This window comes from Rhodnius prolixus, unplaced genomic scaffold (assembly GCF_049639745.1).
Source record: "Rhodnius prolixus isolate KJV_2025 unplaced genomic scaffold, Rpr scaffold_12, whole genome shotgun sequence".
NCBI lineage: Eukaryota > Metazoa > Arthropoda > Insecta > Hemiptera > Reduviidae > Rhodnius > Rhodnius prolixus.
The window spans coordinates 4,213,200-4,240,974 of record NW_027411635.1 but is presented as its reverse complement, the minus strand read 5'-3'; the positions used below and the strand labels follow the sequence as shown (position 1 = coordinate 4,240,974).

General features: G+C 35.7%; 2 protein-coding genes across 3 annotated transcripts; one reads left to right on the top strand and one right to left on the bottom strand.

Moving 5' to 3' along the window:
* The first annotated feature begins 330 nt into the window (after nt 1–330).
* Nrk (Neurospecific receptor kinase) lies at nt 331–19,131 on the top strand. Its single transcript, XM_074143063.1, has 11 exons — nt 331–524; nt 709–890; nt 1,696–1,981; nt 3,065–3,307; nt 3,857–4,038; nt 4,144–4,299; nt 5,110–5,339; nt 9,419–9,518; nt 10,375–10,521; nt 11,009–11,150; nt 18,675–19,131. Exons 1-11 carry the CDS (start codon nt 467–469, stop codon nt 18,911–18,913), a joined length of 1,965 nt encoding a protein of 654 aa, XP_073999164.1. The 5' UTR covers nt 331–466; the 3' UTR covers nt 18,914–19,131.
* On the bottom strand, nt 18,420–26,690 carry LOC141461761 (DNA excision repair protein ERCC-8-like). 2 transcript variants are annotated; one of them, XM_074143064.1, is made up of 7 exons: nt 26,630–26,690; nt 26,204–26,478; nt 24,631–24,800; nt 24,244–24,404; nt 23,449–23,589; nt 22,179–22,853; nt 18,420–18,880 (listed from the first exon to the last, which is right to left on the bottom strand). In XM_074143064.1, the coding sequence occupies exons 3-6, from the start codon at nt 24,798–24,800 to the stop codon at nt 22,291–22,293; spliced, it is 1,035 nt and encodes a 344-aa protein (XP_073999165.1). In that variant the 5' UTR covers nt 26,204–26,478; nt 26,630–26,690; the 3' UTR covers nt 18,420–18,880; nt 22,179–22,290. The 2 variants fall into 2 exon arrangements, with proteins under 2 accessions (XP_073999165.1, XP_073999166.1); XM_074143065.1 differs by lacking the exons at nt 26,204–26,478; nt 26,630–26,690 and adding an exon at nt 25,281–25,411.
* Between the last annotated feature and the right edge of the window lie 1,085 nt (nt 26,691–27,775).

Genomic DNA, 27,775 nt, shown 5'->3' with positions numbered 1-27,775 from the left:
ATAGCCAGTTTGCTGTTATATGTTCTAGCAATTCATTGTTGTACATTAAAAAAAGAAGAACACCTCATATTTAGTTTTTATGGTGTATAGGTGAGAGTGCCCTTTCTAAAATTTAAAAAGGAAAAGTAATATAAGGGCTTGGCTTTTACATTTGTGAACTATCTGAATTATTTAATATTTAATATTCTAACTGCTTGCAGTTCATATTTATGATATTGAGCTAAATCAAATAATTTTGGTATACGATTTTTTGGTAAAGATTTTTGTCGTAATCAGTAGTTTAGCCATACTGTTTGTGTATTATGTAGACAACAATGAACAATGTATAAAATGATAAATGATAGGTTATCTTCCAATTTTAAGTTCTGCTTATATTTTCATTTTTGGTGCTTATGATGGTTACATAAACTTGAAATTATTTTTAGACATGTAAATTCTATTTATGATCTAAATAATCAGCTGAGGTATGAGAATTTCTTTGCAAATTGTCATTTTCATCTTTCACATTGTTAACGTTAAAGGCGGTTAGTATTTTAAAAGTTTTGTATTGTATTTTTAATGTTAGTTTGATTTAAATTGCATTCCTTCAGTTTGGTTTTTACTTACATTCTTATACTAACGACAACTGAAGGAAAAAAAACTGTTTCCTTAGATTGTTTGATGTGTATTTGTGCAGATTGACGTTTTTGTGTACTTTGTTTTTTGTAGAAACTGCAATAAGAAAACAAGTAGGAGAATGTGCTCCATATATCGGGCAAATTTGTAAAAATTATCTCTCAGGAATGATTTGGTTCAATGGCTCAGGGAGTTGGCGTAATGAACACATAACGACAGGTCTTTGGGAAGAGATTATTAAACAACTAAAGGAACCATGTAGAAGTCCAGCCGAGGTTATTTCTTCACTTTGCGTTTAGTCATTCGTAGCTACATACCTTGCTTGTGAAAACTATTTTCAACGATTTAATGTGTACTTTTTTAAAAATTTCTTTGTAAACAATACACAACCACACCTGTCTGCAATTATTACGCACGAAGATCTCTAATGTTTTATTCTTCGCTCAGTAGCAATTTTAACTGCCTATATTCACGTAAAACATTGCCGTTAAAAAAACGACGACGAACTTGTACTTCTTTTCACATACGGTTTTGATTGAAATTGTATTATTTTCTTGATTACCGTACTTTTTTGTTCTCCAGAAATGGCGTTATTTTTGAGTTATTTTTACATGCGTTTGTCTTCTCTTGCCGTCTTATCTTTCTCCTAGAAGTACCACTCTTACAAATGATGTTTATGTGTATATGATGTTTAAATAACACTAACAACATGTAGTGTTAGTTGACTGTTTAAAAAAAAGATGTACGACGAGATTCATTTCACAGTCTACGCGAAAATAGTAATGAACTAACAAACTGAGCTTATACGACAGTAAGATTCATTTAGAACCCACAATCATATGTATTTTAACTACTTTTCACAACATAGAATCGTGTTCACTGGAAGTTCGAAGGCACATGCATTTAATAAATTGTAATTGTACAGCAGAATTCGTTTGATGGGAACATAAACATGGAAAGTTACGTTATAGTTTAATGCCTTATTTTTTCAGATCTCGCTTAAAATCATTTTTTATGAACAGTTATTTAGTTGTTTCAGATAAAAAGTGAACGATGTTGAATCTTGTACTGGTTTTGCAGAAGTTGCTGTGTGCGTACGCATTTCCACAGTGCCTGGTTTTGGAACGTAAAACACTTCCTCTACCTTTATGCTATGAAGACTGTATTGCTGTACGAGATTCCTTCTGCTATAATGATTGGGCAGTAATCGAGGATAACAAACAGAGACGTATATTCTTAAAATCTAGAGGGCATTTCACCTTACCTAATTGTGATATATTACCTAGACATTCAGATGTCCCTCAAGGTGGCCAACCTGTGTGTTCTTGGACACGTCTTACAGAAATCAATCAAGAAGAAGTAACCAGTAAGTTTGACACCAAAACATATTTGTTATTATTTATCGTAGAAGCCGAAGGGCTCAGTTCCGACTAATATGGCATTATTTCCCATCCTCAACCCAACCCAAAAAACGCCCACTGAAGGGTCTCCTCCTGTCCATCTGGCAACCTAACAATCTGCTTACAGTATCTGAGGTATCCATGCACCCAAATATTTCTAGCATTCCCTTAAGTGTATACCTCTCCCGAATAAACTAAACCTAGTATAGACGAATGGATGTACTGTCTTGGGACATGATATTTCCCCAACGTATTCAACATAATTCTAACTTTCAGAATTGACCTACCAACTTTCTTATTTTGAGTGTGAATATGGTCACTTGAGCGTGCCCAGTCGAAACACACAAAATTCTTTCTAGGGAGCGAAGATACTTCTGCCTCCCAAACTTATTACATTTATAAACCTTCAGTCTGAGGATACTTCTCCGATTCTCTTTTCCTCATTTTTCATTTTTATTCATTTATTTGATATCCATGCGTAATGGCGACTGCTGGCTCGACTCCACTCAACGATGAATACAACCCTCCGACCGCCCTTTCATTGCCTTCCACGCCAGATTGTTCTGGTTCTTGTTTTCAGTACTTAGAATTCGGAGAGCCAGTCTTCTACACATTTCTGACTAATTTGGAGCTCCAACACGGTTTTCTCGAAGTCTTTAAGCGCGCCTCAGCATATGAACATATTCTCATTTTTTAAAAATCTCTATGTCACTCCTTCAACAGATAGAAGACCTCAGTCTTGAGATCCCTCTTGTGGATATCTGGAGCCACAGATTTCTATTTATTTAAACTCTAAATTCTGGCCAAACAGTGTTCTCCAGTCTGGAATCACTTAAACAAACTTCGCTGTCACTCTCCCTCTTCGCAGTGTTTATGAAATTATCGACGCTAAAATTCCAAGGTTTAAATTCGCCAATAAATTTTCACTTAAATAATTAGTTATTCGCTTTTATTAAAGTAGTTGAAATCAAAGAAAAACTAAAAATAGTTTGGTTAGTTTTAAGCGGATAGTTTAACTTTATCCTTCAGATGCTGCCTTTTTCCTACAGCTGATTGTGTAAGTGGTCGGGGAAGATGGTATCTTGGTAGGATGAATTTAACTAAAACTGGTTTGCCATGCCAAAGATGGGATTCCGCAGTACCACATTCACATGATCGGCCTCCACTTGTGTTTCCTGAAGTGCAATCTGCGGAAAATTTTTGTCGAAATGCCGGCGGTGAAGAACCGATGCCTTGGTGTTATACTACGGATCCTACCGTCAGATGGCAGCACTGTGACATTCCTCAATGTGGTAAGAATCTTAAACCTTAAACAATCTAGCTAGAAGAAAATTTCTCAACCAGACGTCTCTATACTCAAAAATTTTTCACTTTTTGGAGTTTTCTCGAAAATGGCTTCTAGGATTTCTGAAAACTTCTTTTTAAATATAGTTCAGACACTTAGATATATAACTTATACTCTTAATCATTTTTATAGGAAAATTAGTTTTAAGAGCAGTTCTCTTGTAGAGGTTAAGGTAAGCTCTTCAGTAAGGTACATATATCAGCACAATGTACGCTTTCACAGCTGTGTAACGATAGAATAAAATATGATTAAAATGTTCGGAGTTTAAACAAAATTTAAGAATTAGAACCTCGAAAGTAGTTGTAAGAGCAAGTAGTGTGAGTGTTCAGATCAGATTTTGTTTTAATGCAAAGAATTAGATTAAAATTTTATTATAATAAAAACATTTGTTCTATTTTTTCATCTTTCTACTTGATTTTGTGTTATACCACCCCTTCCCTAGTTGAAAAGATACTTAGCTAAGAAGATTTCAATCTTTATTAATTGACTATTCCAGACGTGGTGAAAGAGGATAATTTGAAGAAGACTGAAATAACAATGGATTCGCTGTTTACTCCTACATACTTAATGATATTTGGAGGTTCAGGCTTTGCTACAATTGTCATACTTTTATTGTTAATACTTCTGTGCCAACGAATGATGCACCATCGTCGCTCTTACAGGCAGACACCAACTAGAGTACGTATTTATAGGTATATGTATTTGTCAGAAATTTCTTTGCATGTAGAATTTAAAATTAAAAACAACATTTCATCGAAAGCCTAAAGTGCTCTTTTTTTGTAGGATGTGAATATAGATTTGGAGAAACTGCCAAGTAACACTGCTTATCATACGGCAGGCACTTGCCTTAATCCTAAATTGGAAAAGTTAGAGTTTCCTAGAAATGATATAATATATGTACAAGATTTAGGACAAGGTGCCTTTGGTAGAGTTTTCCAGGTAATAATTGAAGCATATTTATTACAATTTACATTTTTTAGATTTTGATTAAGATTTTACAGTTTGCGTCACTTTCTCCTTGAAATAATTATAAGCATCACTACTTTTGTAATAAGAAAGGGCAAAGGAAAGACTGTTCCAACTACAGGGGAATCACCGTAACAAGCTCTCTTAGAAGTGTATATGGGCACATCCTTAATAGCAGACTTGAGGAAGAAGTTAAGTCATTAGCGAAGAGCAGGCAGGTTTTCGAGCTGGTAGATCATGTATAGATCATATTTTCAGCCTCAAAATGCTCAATGAGAAAAGATTAGCCTGTGATCGGGAACTCCACATGATCTTCGTGGATCTGCAGAAGGCCTATGATACTGTACCGCTAGGCAAATTATGGGAAGCGCTTCATAATTAGGAGTTAAAAGATACCTCATCAGAGCAATTCAAGGACTGTAAATGAATATAAGTGGAGCAGTAAAAATAGGTGGGCGGATTTCCGGAAGTTTCCCGGTAAATAAAGGACTGAAGCAGGGTTGCTGTTTATCCCCTCTCCTTTTTAACATATATCTAGAGCAAGCCCTCAAACACTGGAAAAGATCCTGCTGCAAAATGGGTGCACCTGTTACTAAGTTTTTTTTTATTCATTCGAGCCCAGATGCTTGTGCGATTTTGTTACGTGAGCAGCGTGTGTGAGAAGGCATCTGTTTCTATCTACCTAAATTCTTATTTTGTTTTTGTATTATATTTCTCTTTACTGTTATGCAAGTTTTTATCAAAGTAAAAAAGACGTAGTAAATTTGTTTGATTTATTTATAGGCAAAGGCCCCAGGACTGCTGAAAGGAGAAGAATTCACCCTTGTTGCAGTTAAGATGCTTAAAGAAGAAGCATCAGAAGACCTTCAACTTGATTTTGAAAGGGAGGCCTGCCTGCTAGCTGAATTTGATCATCCAAATATAGTTAAACTTTTAGGCGTTTGTGCTGTTGGAAAGCCGATGTGCCTGCTGTTTGAATATATGGGTCGAGGAGATTTGAATGAATTCCTAAGGTAAAAAATATGTTTCTTAAACCAAATGCGTGATTGATTATTTGAATTTTGTTTCATTCCATACAATACAGTGGAACCTCGCATAACGAGCACCTCTCTTAACGAGTAATTCGCATAACGAGTAAAACAAATTGATTCTTATAGCGAGCGATGTTTCGCATAACGATAGTTTTCTAATGACATTTCGCTGACTGCGCAGTTTTCGTATTCTTCGATTAGTCATTCCTGTTTACGCATATGCGTTTCATATTCTCCACGTATCTAATGCATTGATACAGTCGAAACCGAACTTCACCGAATGAGTGGTGTATAGGGGAAGTCCATATAGTGATATTTGTGTTTAAATATTATTGTGTATATTTTGTTATCCCTCTAACGAAATGGCTTCGAAAAGAATTAAAATAACGTTAGAATTGAAACGTAAAATCATTGAGAAACGAGAAAATGGTGTAAGTGTGGCTGATCTAGCAATTATCCCCTTTTATTTTAATTTATATGAAAAAAATTGTTTCGCTTAACGAGTATTTCGCGTAACGAGTAAGGTTCTGGAACGAATTATGCTCGTTAAGCGAGGTTCGACTGTACCTTTACAATTTAAAATACGTACTCAATATGTACCGTATTTCGTTGTACAACACAATTACAAATAAAGGAAACACAAAAATTATTGTAAACTAAACTAAGAAATTTCTGATCGTTTGAAAAATCTTGAAAATAATATACAGGGTGTTCAGCATAAGACTACGGTAACTTCGGGAGGCGATTCTGGGCATCATTTGCAACAAAAAATTCCATATAAACTATGGCTCGATTCGGCTCCGTTTTATAGATATTTTTAATTTTATGTTTTTTCAAGGTGTTACTACTTTTTAGCAAAAAGATGTCTATATTTCTCAAACTATTAAAGCTACAGCTATTTTAATAAGCTCATTAGAAAGAAGGTTAAATTTCCTTTTAAATAAGCTAATTTGTATTTCAAAATAATAATATTAAGTATTTTACTTTGTGGCCCAAACATAAGAAAAAGCAAGTTTCTAATTTTTTCCAAAAACTTTGACTTCATTTTTCTCAAAAACATTTTATATGAAAAAACCGTGCACTATTCAGGAAAAACATCTACATACGATCACCTTTCGAACGGTATACAATAATTGGGGTTATGTTAAAAATTGACGCAGAAATCTGTTATTAATTGCAAAAAAGTAGGCCTCAAAACAGTGTCGGCATTAAGAAAGCAATTCACCTAGAATATAACTGATCAGAATCATCAAATCCAGTACGATTTTTTGCAAACGTGTAATTTAATAATTAATTAATTTAAGGATTATATTCAAATAATCACAACCTGTAAATTCCAAAAGTTTATTGAGTAGTTCAAGAAAATCTGTGATTTATTCACATTATTTGGCATATTTCTTTAATTAACTAAAGAATAACACACAGATCTAAACTCGTTAAACGAAAATCCTTTCTTTTGAAATTGGTACCTAACACTCATTTAACATCATATTCATTTTTCTTCTTTTTATTTTATTTTATTATTTATAATGTAAATTTTATATTTTTGAATATAGTCCTTAAATTAATTAATTATTAAATTACACGTTTGCAAAAAATCGTACTGGATTTGATGATTCTAATCAGTTATATTCTTATGGTAGGTGAATTCCTTTCATAATGCTGACGCTGTTTTGAGGCCTACTTTTTTGCAATTAATAACAGATTTCTGCGTCAATTTTTAACATAACCCCAATTATTGTATACCGTTCGAAAGGTGATCGTATGTAGATGTTTTTCCTGAATAGTGCACGGTTTTTTCATATGAAATGTTTTTGAGAAAAATGAAGTCAAAGTTTTTGGAAAAAATTAGAAACTTGCTATTTCTTATGTTTGGGCCACAAAGTAAAATACTTAATATTATTATTTTGGAATACAAATTAGCTTATTTAAAAGGAAATTTAACCTTCTTTCTAATGAGCTTATTAAAATAGCTGTAGCTTTAATAGTTTGAGAAATATAGACATCTTTTTGCTAAAAAGTAGTAACACCTTGAAAAAACATAAAATTAAAAATATCTATAAAACGGAGCCGAATCGAGCCATAGTTTATATGGAATTTTTTGTTGCAAATGATGCCCAGAATCGCCTCCCGAAGTTACCGTAGTCTTATGCTGAACACCCTGTATAAACCCCCGTCCACGACACCTAATAGGTAGTTGGACGTTAAGCCCCGCCTGAAAAAATAGGCGATTACTTACTTTACTATAAGTAAATCCAGACTTTTAATTCAAATGGCAACTTAATTTCGAAAACAATCATACAAAAGAACAGCAGATATCAAAATTTCACGGAAGTATTAACAAAATATAATTCGAGATAAGTAAAAATGAAAATAAAATTTCACTAGTTGTAATTCTTTTGGCTTGAACACAAAAATTTGAAGGGAAAACCATTTTTTCCATTTAAATATGTCATCATCTCTTTCCCCGTTAATTGCTGATTTGTGAGCATCATTCTGAGATTTGTCAATATCAAATTTCAAAGAGCGAAATATCCAACCAATCATTCTCAGGAGAGACTGCACCTCAGAAGCGAGAACCATCAGGTCGTCCGCACGGGCAAAAATTTTAACTTTCCTTGACCCGATCAGCACGCCACCTCCATCCAGATATTCCTCAATATCGTTTATACATACTGAGAATAGGAGTGGACAGAGAAGGCACCCATATGCATAAAAAACTGTGCCTCTTCTCTCCTGCACTCGGCAGACCTCACAGTATTCGACTTGAGTTCCTCAAGACTTTACACCTTAGTAGAAAGATCCAAGTTGTGAAGCTTAAATGTAAGAGAATGACGGTTAACCATATCAAAAGCTGCTAAGAAGTCTATAAAAAAAGACAAACTTATTGCCATTTAGTACTTAATTCTAATGTTGAATCAATAATGAACAGTAATTAATCATGTTAACTGTAGTAAATAGGTTCACTTTTGAGGTGTAATTTGGTCTAAAGTCCGTCTGGAATTCTTTAAGAACGCCGTGTAATTAGTAATTCTGATATATATATATTTTAAAGATATTTTTAAAACCATCAGCTTAACTAATTTAAGTAATAACTAAGTGCTAATTTCATTTTCTCGTAATTTTTTTCATAATATTGCATATGATCGATGAACAGAATTATGCATATGTCTTTTTACTCTTATATTTCACATTTCCTCTCCAAAATTTTCGTATTTTCTTTCTTTATTTTTGAAATTTCTAATGACTGGGCTTTAACTTTTTTTTCAAAATTATTTATATCATTTCTGTAAGTGCTCAACGTTTGAATAATATTAGTGTTAGAAATATAAAGTAAAGTAATGCCTATTTTTTCAGGCGGGCTTTACGTTCAGCTACCAAATTAGGTCTCGTGAACGGAGGCGACTAGTAAACGTACTTTTCTGGGAATTCTTTTTATTAACCATTAAATAAAAACCAAGGCCTAGAAGCGGAAACCGAACCCAGTACCACAATATATCTTAGCATTCTTGACCTCTCCTCTTACCGCTCGGCTACCATGAACTGCAATAAATAAATCTCACTGTCTTGTTGAGAGAAAGAACAGAATAAAGAAATTTCTATCCCCTCTATATCACATTCGTATCTCCTCAAACCCCGCTATCTTCACTCCAACTGTTTTATGCTGTTATTGAATTTTTATTCAAAAACTTTTGAATATTGAGTTATACATCTAAGTATAACTAATTGTTTTGCACAAAAAAAAATCTCTTATTTCTGAACACTTAATTATTAGTGCCTGATAATTAAACACATTCTCGAAATTAAATCAACCAGGAGCTGTGGTAAAACTAGAAAAAAATAAAATAAATAATATGAGGGAAAGATATAGATGTACGATCGTATATGCCAAAAATGAAAGCGAGTAATTTCCACAAAAACTGAAGTTTTTGAAATTCATGTCGAAACATATTGGCAGAAGTATGAACATAATACTATATAGATAAGGGAGACTAATTAAAGAAAAAAGGTTATTTATAAATCTTAATTTAATTATATTTATTGTATTATTATGCCTACAGGTCATGTTCTCCATCAAATTACATTGTACACTCCACTGACGGAAGACAATACAATGATGTACAATTGACAATTCCAGATTTACTAACCATTGCGCATCAGGTATTTTTTATTTATTAATTTTGTTTGTTTGGTAATATTGTATATATTTATATAATGTATGTATGTATATTTATTGCTTTTAGAAATACATCATAGCAAAGAGTTAGAGTACTCATTTAACACAAAAGAAATTTTACATAAAAGATAATAAAAATACAAATAAAAGAAATTCATGAAACTTCAAGAAAAAAAAATAAAATCATAATAATAAGACAATAACAAAACTTTATATATATATTTATATAATTAAAAAAATTAAGTGCTTTATGAGCTTGAGTTTAATTGCAAAGTCAAAAATAACTTCTTTGAATTGTGTCTGTCATGAGATAATGCTGTAATCAGCTACTCTGCTTCTTAATTTTTAACCGCTTCCTCATTTGCATTAATTATATATATCTCTATTACAGATTAAATTCAGTACGGTTCATCAGAATTCTTCCATTAACTGATTTTTCTATTTTATTGTCTTCGGTGAAAAATGAAAATAAAATTGTTACTTAATGACATTTACTATCTATCCATTGACGTAAAATAATATTTGCTTTTATTGCGACCCGTCAACTTTGGAAGTGGAATAAAGTGATCGGATAAGACATGTTTAAAAAAGATATTTCATTGCGTAAAATAATCAATTTTTTTATTTCTTAGTTAAAAAAAAAGTTGCTTTTTATTTCTTAGTTAAAAAAAAAGTTGCTTTCGGACCAATTATAATTTATTTGTTTCAAAATGCCACTTCTTATTTTTCACTTTTTTTAGCCACTTGCAACATATTAATGAATGTATTAAATTAAAAAGGCTGCAATTTTTGGAAGAACAATTTTAAATCATGCAAAACAAAAAATTACATCATTTTTAGGTGGCTAGTGGGATGGTGTATCTATCGGACCGTAAATTTGTTCATCGAGATTTGGCCACAAGAAATTGTTTAATTGATGATTCAATGGTTGTTAAAATTGCAGACTTCGGTCTTTCACAAAAAATGTATCTACAGGATTACTATAAGGTACTTCCATTTTTTGTTTAAAATATTGTGTTATTATTTAATAAGTACTCTTAACATTTTAAAGCAATTCCATTCTAATTTTTAGTTACACATAGATGTGAATCTAAAAGGAAAATTTCTTATTAATGTTTTTTTGAAGTTACTATTTTAATTGACAGCGCATCATCAGCCTATCGGGCCCTGGGCAGCTTTCTGTTCCTACAAGACAACAGTGTCCATCATCAGACATATGCCGTTCCTAGAAAGAGAAAATCGTAACTACCGCAATGTATGTGAACAAGAAAACTCCGGCTTACTAAACTTCGTTTTCATCCCTCTTTGAGATTTTTTAAATTATTGAGGGTATTGTTTTGCGCCTTTCACTTTGGCACTCCCTCTTGTTCAATGTTCTCATCGGAGTATATCCTGGAAAACCAGTAAATTTTGAAATTGCAAAAAAATTGGACCATAATTTTCAAGGCTGTATTTAAATGAATTAACTTTTCAGGGGGACGAACATGATGCTATTCCCGTGAGATGGATGCCACTAGAAAGTATACTTTATAATAAGTACACTGTAGAATCTGATGTCTGGGCTTTTGGTGTATGTCTGTGGGAAATATTTTCATTTGCTTTGCAACCTTATTACGGTAAGATATCATGTCTCACACTGAACTTATATTCTAACAGATTTTCATGATTATTCAGGGTGCTCGAACCAGAGTGGAAATCTTCAAATAAAATGCTTTTAAGAAAGCCATCTTATTGTAGGGAGGGGGAAGGTAAGTAAGGAAACAAAACTTTATTATAAATAAAAGAAATCTCTTTACACACATACGTATTAATAGCAACTAAGAATAGTCTCTCCCAACCAGGTTGACACCACGACGAACGTGACGAACTTCCGGCTCGCAGGTAGTGCACAGCGCACTATTACTCCTTTTAGCTTGTCTCTAGCCCACGCTCTAGGCCACACTGACTCGGGCTATACTAGGGGGCTCCCCGTTTCGGCGTTCGGCCGGCCTCGCCCATTTCCGCTCTCTCTACACAGCTTCCCTCTTTTCAAAAGTGGGGATTCCTCTTGGAGCTCCACTTTTACGAGGTCATCCACCTCATATGGTCTTCCAGGTTGAGGAAGGAGGGGGGCCCTGGCGCAGTGGTCTGGGGTTTGCACCGACGACACCAATGTAGGGCTGCTCGTTCCTCTCGTTCGCTTCTCGGCTAGCTGTCCTCAATAGGCCTCCCTTCTTGCAGCTTCCTTTCGAGCGCCGATTCCGGATATAGTTCCCGAGCATGGGTAGCAGGAACTGAACTCTTGGGTGCTCTTTACTTTTGGCGCTAGCGCTTCCTGGCCCCTCACCGGCGTGGGTACTTACAGTTATTGACAACTTCCCAGGAGTCCACCGCGCCAACACTCCCACCTGGCGGAGAGGGCTCGAGTTCGTCGTCCTCGCACCGGTTGGGTCGTTAGAGGAGTATTGTTAGAGCCAACACCTCAGTGCCCCTCACCATGCTCAGCCTTTCGTACCTACCTTCACCCGAACCACAGAAAGAAACACCTAACAGGGCTTAGATTCGGGGCTCGTGCGTTGAGATCGTTTACCGCTCCGTCAGCTCGCCGGTTCTCCCGTCGACTCCTCCCCCTTAGGTCCCATCTGGGGGCGAGCCCTCAGTAGTGTATACACCCCGCCCTCCGCCCCCGCGGGTCCTCGGATCTCTTCTCCTTCTTCTTCATCATTTCTAGACTCCTCGCGGGTCCGGCTCCGAAGCTGATAAGGGGGTCTCGCTACTACTTCAGCTTCTGTCTGCTCCCAGTCGTATTCGTCCAGCCTTATCTTTAGGTTGGCGCTTTCCAACCGAGAGAGAACGTGCTCCAATCGTCGACAATGGTCCGAGATCGTAGGGCTGAAAATTATTACATCGTCTAGGTAGACGAAGCATTCCACTCCTTTGATCTCGGACAGCAATTGATCCATGAGCCTCTGGAATGTGGCGGGAGCATTTACCAGCCCAAAAGCCATCCTCTTATACTCGTAGTGCCCCCCCAACGTGTTGAATGCCGTCTTCTCGCAGTCCTCGGGCCAGATGGGGATTTGGTGATAACCACAGCTTAGGTCCAGAGTAGTGAAATATCTACTCCGTCCCAAGGCTTCCAACGTTTCCACAATTAGTGGGATAGGGTAGGCGTCTGTCTTGGTGATTTGGTTGAGCCCTCGAAAGTCGGTACAGAAGCGAAACTTGGTGCTTCCATCTGGTGCTTTCTTCTGCACCAGCACCACTGGCGCGGACCAGGGACTTTGAGACGGTTCTATGATTCCCTTCTGTAACATCTGTTGCAAATGCTCGGCCACGATCGGTTTTTGGTTATGAGGTACACGATAAGGGCGCTTCGCGATAGGCCCCTCCTCCAGGGTTCTAATATGATGAAACGTGGAGAGGCTGCACCCGCTCGAGTCCGGCTCCTCAAATACTCCTGCATACCGTGTAAGTACTGCGAGTATCTGCTCCCGGTCCGGCGGTGGCAAATGGCTCAGTTTGTCCAAAAGTTCAGACTCTCGCTCTTTCAGATTACCCGGTTTGCCCCCTGGGCCGCCCCCTACAGTTCGCACCGACTTAATACTTTCCTTAACTTCATAGGAGTGTAAGGGCTCGCCAACCCCCAGAGTCTGACCCTTTCCAAGAAGGACTGGTTCACCAGTCAGGTTAATTGCGCTAACCCAAACCTGGCGCTTTACTGGAAGGTTGAGGCTGCGCGCCAGGCGCACACCCAGTTGCGCCTGCGGAACTGGTTCAACCACCACGTCTCCTATTATCCTGTTCTGTAGTCGGCCCTCAATCATTTTCTCCGAGTAGGCGGGGATTTCCACACGTTTTGCCACCTTCACCACCGTGGGGTTTCTATTTTCCCTGGAGGGTTCCAAGAGGGTCTCGCTATTCCCTGCGGAAGCCTGATCAACTACCACTTTCTCTCCTCGGGCATCTATTATAACCCCCAACTTGGCCATCAGATCTAACCCCATCAACCCGTCGCCAATAGTGTTTACATGGGCAATCAGAAATTGGTGGTTCACGGATATTCCCCCAAGCCTGCACTCCACCTCTTGCTCACCTTCCACAGAAAGGGTACTTCCAGTTACACCCGTCGCTACTACTCTGGGTTTCCATAGAGGAGTGCCCTCTATCGCTCGTTTCAGAATAGAAACCTCTGACCCACTATCTACAAGCAGCGTCCTCTGTTGTCCGGCTAGGGTGAGAGCCAGGGTTAATCCTTTGGCTTCCCCCGAAGACACCGTTGGTACTAATATTGAGGCCCCAGGTGAAAGTTCGGACCGGCCGGTGGGGCGCCCGAGGGTCCGTTCCCTTTTGGGGCTAACTCTTTCCCTATCTCAGCGTGCTGACACACGCATATCTTGGCTGGGTTTGCCCGTTTCGCACAATTCCGCGCAAAATGTCCCGCCTGCCCGCAGACGAAGCAGCTTCCTTTAGGTTTGGGCTTGCCCCCTTCCCACTGTCTCTGTATCGATGTATTTTGGGCGGAGGGCAACCCTTTTTTTGGGCAGTCACGGGCAAGGTGCCCGCCTTGCTGACATCGGTAGCAGATAATTCCTACGACGGCTGCCGTTGTTATGGGCTTTCCCCTCTTCCCGCGAAGTCCCTTGCACCGCTCTAACCTCCATTGGGTAGGGCACTTGGCTTTGAGCATCCTCAATCCTGGTGGCCATTTCTACCGCCTGGTTAAAAGAGGATGGGGACTGGTACCGCAACGGTAGTCCAATCTCTCCCCTAAGCCCTTTCACAAAAGCTGCTTGGGTCACCTGCATGGCTTGCTTGCGCGCCCACTCCATCTCCGCCGCGGCCCTGGCTTCGTTGGGAATAGTCTCCTCCCCCAGTCTGCGGCACCGATCTGCGAATTCTTTAACCTTCTCTCCCGGACGCTGACAAACCGAGTTTAGTTGTAATAATTTCTCCGCTGGGGACTGGACCGAATCGAAGCGTTCTTTAAGTATTTGGCGGTACTGTTCAAGAGTCGCTGTGGGTTCTATTAAGGTTGGGAAGCCCGCCACACATGTAGCTGCCGCTCCGGTTAATTTTAGCCTACAAATCAGGGTTTTATCCTGTTCTGTCCATCCCCCGCAGTTCGCTACCATCTCTAAATTCCTTAGGAAATTATCCACGGACTCTTCATCTGCCCTCCCCCCCCCCAAGGCCGAATTAGGGCTTGTAGGCTCATGTCTCGTTTAACTTTACTGTCTCCCGAACCAGCTTCCTTTGACTTCCCGACTGTTTTAGTCTCGACAAGTGTTTGGTGTTCCCGTTTTAACCTTACCAGCTCTTGTTCCAACTGCTCTACTCTTTTTTCCATCTTATTTATCGCACTTTTCAGAGCTTCCTGTCAGTTATTAGTCTACAATTTAGAAACAGTTATCCCTAATTACTACCTTCGTGCCACATGAAATCAGAAGAAAAACACAGAACTTGTTATTACAGTGGTAAATTAACTAAATTTTGCTTTATTTAATTTATTATTAATTAAATTAATAACTAATTAATAAATTATTGAATTTAATTAATCTATTATTAATTAAGTTTATTCAATTTGAATAAACTTGAAAAGAATCTTCCCCTTTTTAATTTAATTTGCTTATTGTACAGCACGAAATAAGTACGTGCGTCTAACTTGGTACTTATAGCCCTTAGCAACAAGAACGATGCTAGTCGTTCAAGGTCACCGCCACTATTGCACCTTTCACGTATTAGTAATTAATTCACCTGAATTATTACACTGCGTTACTTAATTATTAATTGTGTTTTACTCTTTAAATGATATCACCTTAAAGCTAATTTACACATACATACATACTAATTTACACATACATACATTCTAATACCACATAATTTTTTTTTTTTTTTTACACACAAAAAAAAATAAAAACCGCTACACCTGACACCACTTGTAGGGACGGGGAAGGTAAGTAAGGAAACCAACGTAAACGAAAAGAAAACAAAACTTTATTATAAATAAAAGAAATCTCTTTACACACATACGTATTAATAGCAACTAAGAATAGTCTCTCCCAACCAGGTTGACACCACGACGAACGTGACGAACTTCCGGCTCGCAGGTAGTGCACAGCGCAGTATTACTCCTTTTAGCTTGTCTCTAGCCCACGCTCTAGGCCACACTGACTCGGGCTATACTAGGGGGCTCCCCGTTTCGGCGTTCGGCCGTCCTCGCCCATTTCCGCTCTCTCTACATTATTATTCATTTTGTTAGATCCTCGCCAAAAACTTGAAGCACACATCAACGGTGGGCGAAAGAGAGGATATAGTCCTATTTTCGTTTTTCTGGTGATCATGCTTCTTTGCAAGCAAAAATTTTTATGCTGCTTTTGCTGGTTTGCTGCCAAATTTTATTGGTGTCAAGGCTTGAGAGCAAGAAATAAAAATTCTTGAATTCACAGTAATACAAATTTGTTGTTCATCTAGGAATGATCAAGAACTAGTTTATGATGTTTTCTGGAAAGTCCATTTTCAGTCCCAACGTTCTTGGTTTTATGGTAAGACCAAGGAAGAGGCTGCTTTTTTACTTTCTTGTGCAGTATAACTTGAAACATTGTAAACATGTCAAATTTTCTATTTCGCGTTTTCACCAGAAATGTATCTTTGGAATTTCCCTCAGTTCGAAACTGTGGTTAAAGCCTCAGTGTGTGGTTGTGGTCAAAAATATCTCAAAAACTAAAAATTGCAGGAAGCTGAAACTTCATTATTGGTTAGGATCAATCAGGGAAACCGAATGTAACTTGTTAATTTTCTTCACCGAAAGTACTTTTTATTAGTAAATAGAATTTTCCCTTTTTTGAGATTTTGTAAACATAGTACTAGATAGTTCTAGTTAACTTAGGTACACATTGTACCCATATTGGCCTTCCACTTTTATTTAAAACTTTTTCCTAGAAAAGTTCTGTTAAAGGTATTTCTGGAAGAGGCTTGGTTGGGTTAGATACTTCCCTCTAAAGTACTGTTTTAATAACTTACATGTTTTTTGCGCAATGACATCTAGCTTATTAATGCCTCGTGTATTGTGTATTGTATTAATCTTGAGCGCAAAGTTGTTAAATTCCTCATAAAGAGCCATCTTACTGCCATCTGTTGAAGCTCTCGCTGACACCATGTTGTAGATAAGCATGTCAAATTTTTTTTTTTTTAAGTAAGGTAATAATACATTACCTTCACAATTAAGACGAACTACTCGTATTTATTGAAGAAGTATATTATTTTACTTTTCAGACTCAACTGATTAGTTTTGAATTCGTAACCTCAGACGAATTTTAAAGTTCATGGAACTTCTTTATTTCAGTACCACGGAGGTACACAACACTAAGTCCATTTTTTCAAAATTTCTTTTTTTAATGTTTCTGATACAATTTTTTTTTTATTACCCAACCATCACTTATGGTGCATCTATGTTACTTATTACCGACCAAAGATTTAATTTAAGCAAAATAACTCCCGTGGGCTTATAACTAAGAAAAAGCCGCGAAAAAACTCATTTGCTCTCCTGTAAAAAATTTAAAATGTGACATAGTGTTGTCACAACCTCCGGGGTACTGATTTAGAAAAACGATCTTTGCATGAACACCCCATTACATGGGAAAACCCATGTTGTAATTGCAATGATATAATTCTAATAATTCTTCATACTTCAGAAGCAAACACAATACAATTGTCTTTTTCAACAGATACAAGCGGAATAAACAAAATAATTCTAATTTTCTGAACCATGTGTAAATTATATACTTTTTAAAGTCCTTTATAAATTCTTCAGTTGATTACAACTGCCAGTCAGGTTATTACACAAACATATTCTTCTTTGTTTTTTGTCTTTTTCATTTAGTTTATCTTCCTTTCTTCCTACTTCTCCTTTCGTTTCCTCTTCTCGATTTTTTTTTATTCGAATATTACATCACAGGCTATTATTAATAGTTCTATTATAGAAGTAATTTTGCTTTTATCTGGATTAACCCATGTCCACTCTGAGGCTGCCCAACCAAGAAATTTCTTGTTTTCTTTGGAACATAAGCTTAAAAAATTTGCTGATTTTTTTTCACCTTTTTTCTCTAAAGCAATTGTTAAACTACAGTTATCCAGGTAGGAACTTCTCCTACCCACTTATTCTTTACCAAAGTTGAATAAAATATTGTGGCTCTTATCTTCTCTAACAGTCCTATTCATAAGCTTTGCTTTGCCATCTTGTTTATGCACAGTATAGTGAACGACAATCTCTTTCTGAAAACAGATTTCTTTGAAGTAGTTACTGCTATTAATATGGGATAATTCCACCGTTTCTTATCTAAGGTGGGAAGATATTATTTCAAAATTTTGCTCGTATCTTACTTAATGCTTCTTTTATGAAACAGCTAAATATTTTTTGTTTTAGAAAGAACGTTAAGGTAAAATGTTACTACATCATCTGTAAATTGAGTTGAATGTATTACATTCAATCATCTGTAAATATAAGAAAATAAGTTTTTGTAAAATTACTCTTAAAGGATCTGTAATCAGTTCTGGAGACTATTTTTGTTTTTAACGATTTCTTTTATTTCATCATATTTTTAATGTCACCTCCAACACAAAGTATATAGCATTTCTTATCGAGACCTTCTTATTACAAGTGTGCAGCCTTTTCTTTTCATTTGACCTGTCGATTAGTCCAATTTTCATAAAATACTCTTGGATATTTCAATGTATTCTCTCAGATCATCATTTAACAGGATCCCTAAACTCTCTAATATTCCAAATTTTGATAATTTTGTATCGAACTGCATTTTTAAAAAATTTAGCGAACGAAGCAGTATAAATGATTTAATCAAACGTTTTACTTATAGTGGAGGGCTGGGCATATATATGTATCAGTGCAATAATTTTTGTTTAAATATTCAATTTAATTATTTAACACTAGATTTATGGAAGAACCTGCTAAATTAGATATGTTATAAAATCAGTTATTCTCTGATCTTAACTGACGATTTGACATATTTTCTAAGACAAATTACAAATATTAAAACTTTCATTTTCTTAAGTAATTTTGTACGAGGAACGCTATTTATTTTGAATTTTGTATGTATAATTTGTTTTTGCCAGAATGCTTACCGAATTCATTTCTATTCGCTTAGGTATGACACATGAAGAAGTTGTAAAATATATAAAAGAAGGCAATGTTCTTCAATGCCCGGAGAACACACCCAAATCTGTGTACACATTGATGAAAAGCTGTTGGGCTAAAAAATCCTCATTAAGACCCAGTTTCCGGACGATCCACCAAACACTGCACACCATCCTTGATGAAGTCACCAGCGATCAAACTCACCAACATTCCTCCCTATTTAAGCAGAACACAAATAATGTAATGTAACACATTGTATTCTGATTACATTAATGAACAAAAGAGGCAATATGCCTTCTAATAATAATACTTGCTGCAGATCACGTTTTTTTAAAATTATGATTATTTATTTATTCTTCTATTATCATTAATTTGTACGTAAAAAAACTACAAAAAATTGTATTTATGAAAGTAACACTTTTTTTAAATAATCACTTTTTTATTAAAAAAAACAAAATTGAGAAAAATATTTATTTAATAATATACCTTTCGTCTTTTGGAATTCCTAAAAATAAAATGCTCAGATTAACCGTTTAAGCATGAAATGCATTTGAGAATGCATATATACAGGGTAACCATGGTTACATGCTCCACCCACTTTTTTTTTTAAACGGCGGGAAATTTAAAAATAAAAAACACGTATTAATCATTTTTAGTCTAGTTTATTTTCAGTGATTGACCCATTTTTTTAAACCCCAATACCCCAAGATACAACGTCCAACTTTTTTTTTCAAATGGAACGTTATATTTATTTTTTTTTGCATATTTTTATAGTACTTGAGCTCCTAAAAAAAAAAATTTTTTTTTTAAATCGGTTAGGTTTTTCAAAAGTTATGGTAATTTAAAATATGAAAAAAAAAATTCAGTTTAATGTCAAAATTACCTTATTTTTTTTTAAAGAAGCTCAGCTCAAACTGAGCACCCTCAACGGATAGGCAAGCCAAAGCTCTGGACTCCCAGCTAAGTTTGTAGCAGCACTTATGGTGGCAAAGTCAAGATCTAGGCAGGCTGGAGTTATTCGTCGTTCAGGTTGTTTTTTCTACAAACGTTTGGTGTGGAGTTTTAGGAAATCAACTAATTGGCCCATACTTCTACAGAGAGAACTTAACTGGTGCAAGGTATCTAACTTTTTGCATTTTGCCAGTTCTGCTTGAAGATGTTCCTCTACAACGTCGGCTAGATATGTATTTTCAACAAGATGGTTGGTTGCCCGGCACATAATGCGAGAGTTGTTCGACGTTACCTGGACAGAAATGTACATGAAAAGTGCTTAGGAACTCATTGTCCGATCCAATTGCCACCTCGATCTCCGGATTTAACCCCAATGGACTATTTTTTGTGAGGATATCTAAAAAATAAAATGTACAGTAACCTTAATCCCGTGGCTCTACGTCGTGGAACGTCGAATAACTCTAGCCTGCCTAGAACTTGACTTTGCTACCATAAGTGCTGCTACAAACAGAGCATGGGAATCCAGAGCTTTGGCTTGCTTATCCAAATGGTGCCCAGTTTGAACAGCTTCTTTAAAAAAAATAAGGTAATTTTGAATTTTGTTTTCATATTTTAAATTACCATAACTTTTGAAAACCTAACCGATTTACAAAAAAATTAGTTTTTTTTTTAGGAGCTCAAGTACTATAAAAATATGCAAAAAAAAAATATATCGTTCCATTTGAAAAAAAGTTAAACGTTGTATCTCGGGATATTGGGGTTTAAAAATATGGGTCAATCACTGAAAATAAACTAAACTAAAAATGATTAAATACGTGTTTTTTATTTTTTTTAAATTTCCCGCCGTTTAAAAAAAAAGTGGGTGGAGCATGTAACTCTGGTCACCCTGTATATACAGGGTGATCCATTTAAAACGCACCAATCGCTAATAACTTTTTAGGAAAGCTGAATTTCGAAAAAACCCACGAAGTAAACTATATGTTTCTTATGGTCTAGTTTTCAAATTTTCCACCCCCGATGCTGTATCTTTATTTTTGACGTAGTTAGGCCAAAAACCCGATTGGGGTTTCATAAGGACCACTGGTTTTGACAATGATTATGAAAACTAAATCAAAAATTGTGAAAACTGACGTTGACCCCGTTTCGGTATCCGTAGTATTTGTCGAGATATTTAAGATCAAAGTTACCATTTTTTCTATTCGTGAACGGTTTTCAATATTAATTTTCCACCAGAAATACACGTTTTGGAAGGTCCTCTGACTGCAAAAAATGTTATTTGTGACGCAAAGAACAAAAATAATAATAATTAAACATTTTAAATATGTAGTGCAATGTAATAGTTATGGGTGAGTCAGAATAAATTTGTTTTATTCTCAAATAAAAGCAACCAACACATCATTTTAATGTACCCTGTATGCAAGACTTCATGACCTATGATTGCGGTAAGAATATCTTGCCGGGGAAGGGCGGGTGTTGGCCTAGTGGTCATGAGCGTGGCTTTGTAAATTGGAAGATCCCCAATTCGGATCCTGCGTATGACTACATTTCATTTAAAAAAGTATTATGGTTTTTTAAGTAATAAGAATGACTGCATACGCCGGATTCGAACTGGGGATCTCCCACTTACAAAGCCATGCTCTTGACCACTAGACCAACATCCTGGCAAGATATTCTTACCGTAATCATTGGTCAAGAAGTTTTGCATACTGGGTGCATTATAATGATGTGATGTTGCTTTTATTTGATGATAAAACAAATTTATCCTAATTCACCCACAACCATTACATGACACTTCATGTTTTAAAATCTTCAATTATCATTATTTTTTTCTTTGCGTCGCAAATAACATTTTTTGCAATCAGAGGACCTCCCAAAACGTGTATTTCTGGTGGAAAATTAATATTGAAAACCGTTCACGAATAGAAAAAATGGTAACTTTGATCTTAAATATCTCGACTAATACTACGGATATCGAAACGGGGTCAACGTCATTTTTCACAGTTTTTTATGCAGTTTTCATAATCATTGTCAAAACCAGTGGTCTTTATGAAACCCCAATCAGGTTTTTGACCGTAACTCCGCCAAAAATAAAGATACAGCATCGGGAGTTAAAAATTTGAAAACTATACGCAAAAAAAACATTAGTTTACTTCGTGGGTTTTTTCGAAATTCCGCTTTCCTAAAAAGTTATTAGCGATTGGTGCGTTTTAAATGGATCACCCTGTATAGGTGGGGGGGAAAATTTACACCCTACTTATTATTTCAGATAAGTGATTATCAACAGCTTTAGTCTTCAAAAAAGTGCAGGGGTAAATCTCTTTCTGACCATTTTTAATTAAACCCTTTAGTGCCCGCAAGAAAAATTACAAATATGCCGAATAAATGGCATTAGCACTCGGGAAGTCATAAATGAAAATAAGATATTTAGAGAAAGAAAATTCGATAAAAACATATATAAATTGAAAAGTTTTTGTTTTCGCAAGCGAGTGTATTAATCAAAGAGTAATAGGTGCTTATTTGAGAAGTGGTTTTTATACTGCCATTAGAAGAAAATTGTTCTTACTCATTTGAGAGAAAACCGGGGTGTAAAAAGCTGGAACACTGGAACAGCTTCACTGATACTTTAGTTTGGTGTATTTATTGCCAATTAGTTTCTTTTACTTTTTCATATTTCTTCATATTTGTTTCCAAATTATTGACTCCTTGTCTGAAAACGTATACAATTCTCCAAGAGACTGATTGAAGAGAGCGATTTCCACTGGGAATAAGCTTTCCCTGTAAGAGTTGATAACTGAATAAGTTTTTAAGTTAAGGACTGCCAGCTCATCTCCTAACGCAAAATAAATTAGTTTTGGCTCAGAATGATAGTTGATAGCGAATTTGTTTTTACGTCTGTATCTATTAGTTTGTTCTATTATTACTTGAGTCACTACTTCATCTTTAAATATATCTACAATATCTAAAGAAGCATTTCTTTGACAGGCAAGCGTAGAATAGTCAATAAATTGTAAATCAGGGGACATCCGAGTAGCATAACGAATAGAAGTTCGATGCTGTCGAAAATGACGCATATCCCATAATTGTAAACTATGCGAATCATTCGAAGTGAGGGCAATAATGTGCTCATGGAAAGGAGACCATGATATGCTGCTGACATCTGATAAATACATGCTTGCCATTGATTCTATATTACCAGTTCTCAGATCAATCACCGGAACACTGCCGTCGCTGCTGGCAACTATAACAAAAAAATAGTTTTAACATTCACACGACTTTCTTTTACTACAATCCCCGAACTTATAACTAGCAAATAGTTTTTATATTAGGATTTTTATCAAACTTTAGACAAATGATAATTAATATTACTTCGTGTTAAAATTAGCGTGAAAGCACCGAAATATCAAAGTTAACGTTTAAAAATTATTTTCATAAGTTTTTATGTACTCGAAGAAAATGCTTTAAAGAAACCTGATCTTAAGTGAAAACAAAAAAAAATACTGCCATATAAAATACATATTTCTCAAAATTTTGGGATTTAAAATGGTATCTAGTTAGTCAGATCAACATCCTGAAGAAACTGTCCTTTACAGTCACACACAAAGAGCTATTTCTTAAAAAAAATTTAAAATTCATAAAAGGCAGTAATTTTTTTTCAACAAAAAGGGCATTATTTATTTTAGACTGAAAATCAATTTTTTATATTCCTGAAAGAATTAAATTTAATACTGCTTCCATTTACGAAAAATATAAAAGCACCAAACAATGATTATGTTTAAAAATAATACGAATTTTAATAAATTCGAAAAAACTAATTAAAATTTTGCTTCTCTCACCTGCAATTAAATTACTGCTAAATGGACTTGTGTCGTGCCCTAATGTTGTCAATCTATAATTGTATCTGTTCGCATCTAAATTAAAGTTTTCAATGATTACCAAAGTCTCTGTATCATGTACTTTTATATCACTGCCACATCCTGTTAACGATAAAATCATTTATTGACTTCATTCAAAAACATCATAATGAAATAATAAAATAATCATAATGAAATAAAAAGCGTTCTTTAAAATCTCATGTAAAAACTGAGAATTTGAACCTCCAATACAGCAGTACTCATCGTTTCCGCTCCACTCCACCGCTATTTAGTCATCTTACTAAAGGATGCGAAATTTTTTTTACCGCATGATCAGTCTTTTTTTGCTTATGCTTAAAACCATGCCTGTTTGCTAAGACTTATATCACTAACGTAATACGGAAAGAAAATGAAACATGACAAACGATTTGGCAACATTAAAAAAAATCTCAAATACACAAAACGATAAAAGATAGAAAATGGAAAACGTATGATAGTATCTGTGGTTTCAAAACTTGTAATTGTTGAGACTCTGGATCCAGTAAAAAAATTAGGAAAATGAGTTTCGAAGATAAATGCCTGTGCCTCTAGTTTTCAATTCGAAAAATACTATTGAAATGGCTATTAAGACACTAAATATTTTTTTTATGAGATTTCTCAAAAGTAAAATTTTAAATATTTTTCGGTGTTTGAAATAATCGGCATATAATCAAACATCACACCAAAATTTATACTTAAGGTACTCTATCTGTAGAATTATGAATTATATAGTCTTACCGGAAGATATGAAAAAACTACAATTATCGCCCCATGTAGCACAAGGTAAGCCTACAGCCGAATTGTCATTTTTGGTCCAAAATTCAGTTTTTGGGCTAAATACATGATCTGCAGACAGGTCAAACATCATGCATTGCGTAATATCAGTCGTCAGAAGCAACCTAAAGCGAATAATTGAAGGTAAATATTAAATAGTTTCATTTCTTTTAATATTACACTATTTTTCATATAAGTTATACATTAATTTTATTCAAATGGATAAAAAACATTTTATGCAATTTAATAACATTGTATGTAGTGGTTTAACTAATTACATGTTTTAATTTGTCTGAAAATTATACTTTAATACAATTTATAATGTAATAATGTTCACTTCAATCATAGTACCTGTTCATCAAAACATCTGCATAATAAACGTTGTTAAAGTAAGCAGTACTGAATTCTTTATCATGAGTAACGGCTAAATCACAAGTTTTGATATAATTAGCCCGACATCTAAATTTAGCTGGGGGCACATTGCCGAGCTGTGCACCGCTTAGAAGATCCAAAAAATTCATCTAGAAATAACAACAGAAGTTGTAATGCACCTATCGCAATCTAGTTATTCACACTTTGACCATGGTAACTACTGAAACTTAAAATGAATTGAATTTTTTACTCATTTCATTACCAGACTGTGGCGTGACAAAGAAAGCGCATTGCTGTAAACTTTCTGCAAAAAGTTGGTAAATAAACTTCTTAGATTTTGAGACACATTCTCTGAACTCTTTTAATAGACATACCGAGACCCCCTCTTCCAAAGGTATCAAAGAAACTAGATTTGAAATTTTCGAACCGAAATACTTTTCTCCTAATATTCTCCACCGGTATGTACATATGCAAGCTTTAACAATAATTGACTTGTAATATCTAATCATTTCGAGATACAGAAATAAAATATATCTAACTGAAGAAATGTACAGTTTAATATGAATGATTTGAAGCCTTGATAGCATGACTTTTTTCATAAATACAGTAGCTCTGTGGATTACAAATACTTATCTACGCAAATGGAGGCATTTTCCAGTGTTCAGTTACATTATGAGGCAGTCTGTAGGAAGTTCTAATTGAAATCAGGGAGTTAGAAATGTCTTCCTTAGTAAGCGTAACACTGCATTACAATCATGTGCCAACATATACTCTTATCAATCTTGTATATCCAATTCAAAGGCGAGCCAATTGGAGGAAGCAGGATTTATGTGGCGTCAAATATTTGTGTTTAGTCTTGCACATCCAAGTAGAAGGTGTGGTATCAATTATTCTAGAAGCTTATGTCTGAAAGAAGAGTTCCACCAGTTAACATCGCTTAAATCTTTAACATTTTGGTTAATGAACACTGGTTGGTTGGTTGTATGCCTTGAAATCTCGCCAGACATTTCAGCCCTCATCAGTGGCCGATATGATTTAGAGGTTGCTACGTGAGAAGTAATACACTATTGGGTTGTAGGTCTATCTCCACATCACAAGAAAAGGGGGTAGTCAACAAGTAAGCATCATTTACACAATTCCTCAACTTATTTTCAGAGTTGTGTCGGTGTTCAGTTTCTATTACGCTTTCGTTTTCTTTTGAAAAGAGGCGCGTCCTGCAGGTATGCAAGACCGTCTGGCTGCTATCCCTTCTGCTTTGTTTCCTCAAGACCAGTAATGCTACAACCCTATCCAAATAATGATAACTGCGATTTAACTTAGGAAAAACTGCTACCACTTGCGCAGAATAATTACTGTAAATAGAGGGCAAGGAGAACAATACGTGTATATAACCAGAGCTGACCACAGCCGCTCCTACTTCAGTTATGGTCTTGGAGTCGTTCGTGAAAATAAGATTTGCGCTAGTAGTATATTCCTATATTTCTTAAAAAGTAGAAATATCAATACCTATATAATAAAATATAATTCAGAACTATAAATAAATTAATTTTACCACTACGATGTTGGTAGAGAAATCTCCAAAAAATTATGTATGTTCTGCAATTTGTTTATCACTCGAATAAAAGTAATAGAATTGATATTTGCCATTTCCTTTCACAAGATTGTAAATTCAACTTGTAAATTCTCTCTACTAGCGTACGCATCCTCCTTTCAGCTCACTTTGAAATCTCAATCCATTTTTCATATATTAAAGTTTGTAAATCCGTGATTAACTAACTCCACAATACTGTTCGCATGTAAGTACTCCAACTACTGATTCACCTAAAACTAAAACTAAGGTAACTAAAAAGAAGGTTATGTACTTTCTACTTTGACCAAGTGGAGCGCGATTTGTACGAGTGGCTCAACACCGAGGGTAACAGCAAACAATATTTACTTTTTAAAAACCTGCGGCTGTAAAATAAGAGCGAATACTTACATTGTACATAAATAACAAAAACACGCTATTCAGATGTTGTATGGAACGTCAATTATTGAAGCTATCTCTACAGACAGGATTAGAGAGAGACGAGTAGAAGGAAATTACATAGGAAGCCAGGGCTCTACAGGTTTTCTTAAAAATACAGAGAAATCCCTACTAACTACTTATCTTGCATTTGGCATTCTGATTCTAGTGCGGTTAGTTTAATTTGCTCTCCACTTCAAGATAATGGTCGACCAATTTTTTCCAATTCTTATAGCAGAAACGATGAAAGGCTTGTGGATACATACGCCAATACACAAAAGCTGAGATCAGCGCTCTGTGTGTTTATCGCCAATGGGCATGAGAGAACGGAAAGAGAAGTCAACAAGAGACGAAAAAAGATGTATCATACGAAATAATAACATAGCGGCGCATGATTTTGTCTTATTGGGTAACATTGGAGGCTAGCAGCCCTGCGTTCTTCGGATGAGGGCAGTAAGCTTTCCTTATGTACAGATTACGGCTCCTACTGAGGAAATCTCGTAAAATCTTAAACCACAACTTCTTTGCAACTTACCAATTTTTTTAAAATGAGAGCTAATGATCATCACTACCTAGAGATTTAAATTTCTGAGATGCCCAAAGGTTCAGTTCAACCTTTTCTCTGGATACTACCCTCTCTAATCTCCAATTTGCAGCTGGACACGCATATTGGTAGTTAATTTTAACGTCTTTACGTGTCGCTACAAAGTAGGGTATTGCAGGCAAGCCTTTATTTCGTCCGCTGGAGTAGATTGAGGAATTTCAGGTAATGTTTGCCTGAAATCTCCTGCAAGCAATATTAATGCATTCCCAATTGGTCTGATGTTTCCACGCAAATCTCGCAATGATCGTTCAAGAGCTACGAGCGAGTTTTCGTGCACCATTGTGCATTCATCCCAAATAATAAGTTTGCATTTCTGCAATACTATTACCACGCCGGATGCTTCAACGAATGGCATGTTCAATGGCAGTTTCAAAGCGGAATGAGCAGTCCTTCCACCTGGTAGCAATGTCGCAACCATTCCGGACGGTACAAGAGCTAAGGCCATGTCATTTTGGGATTGACTTGCTGCCAGAATCAGTCGAATTAGGAACGCTTTATCGGTTCTTCTTGGCGCA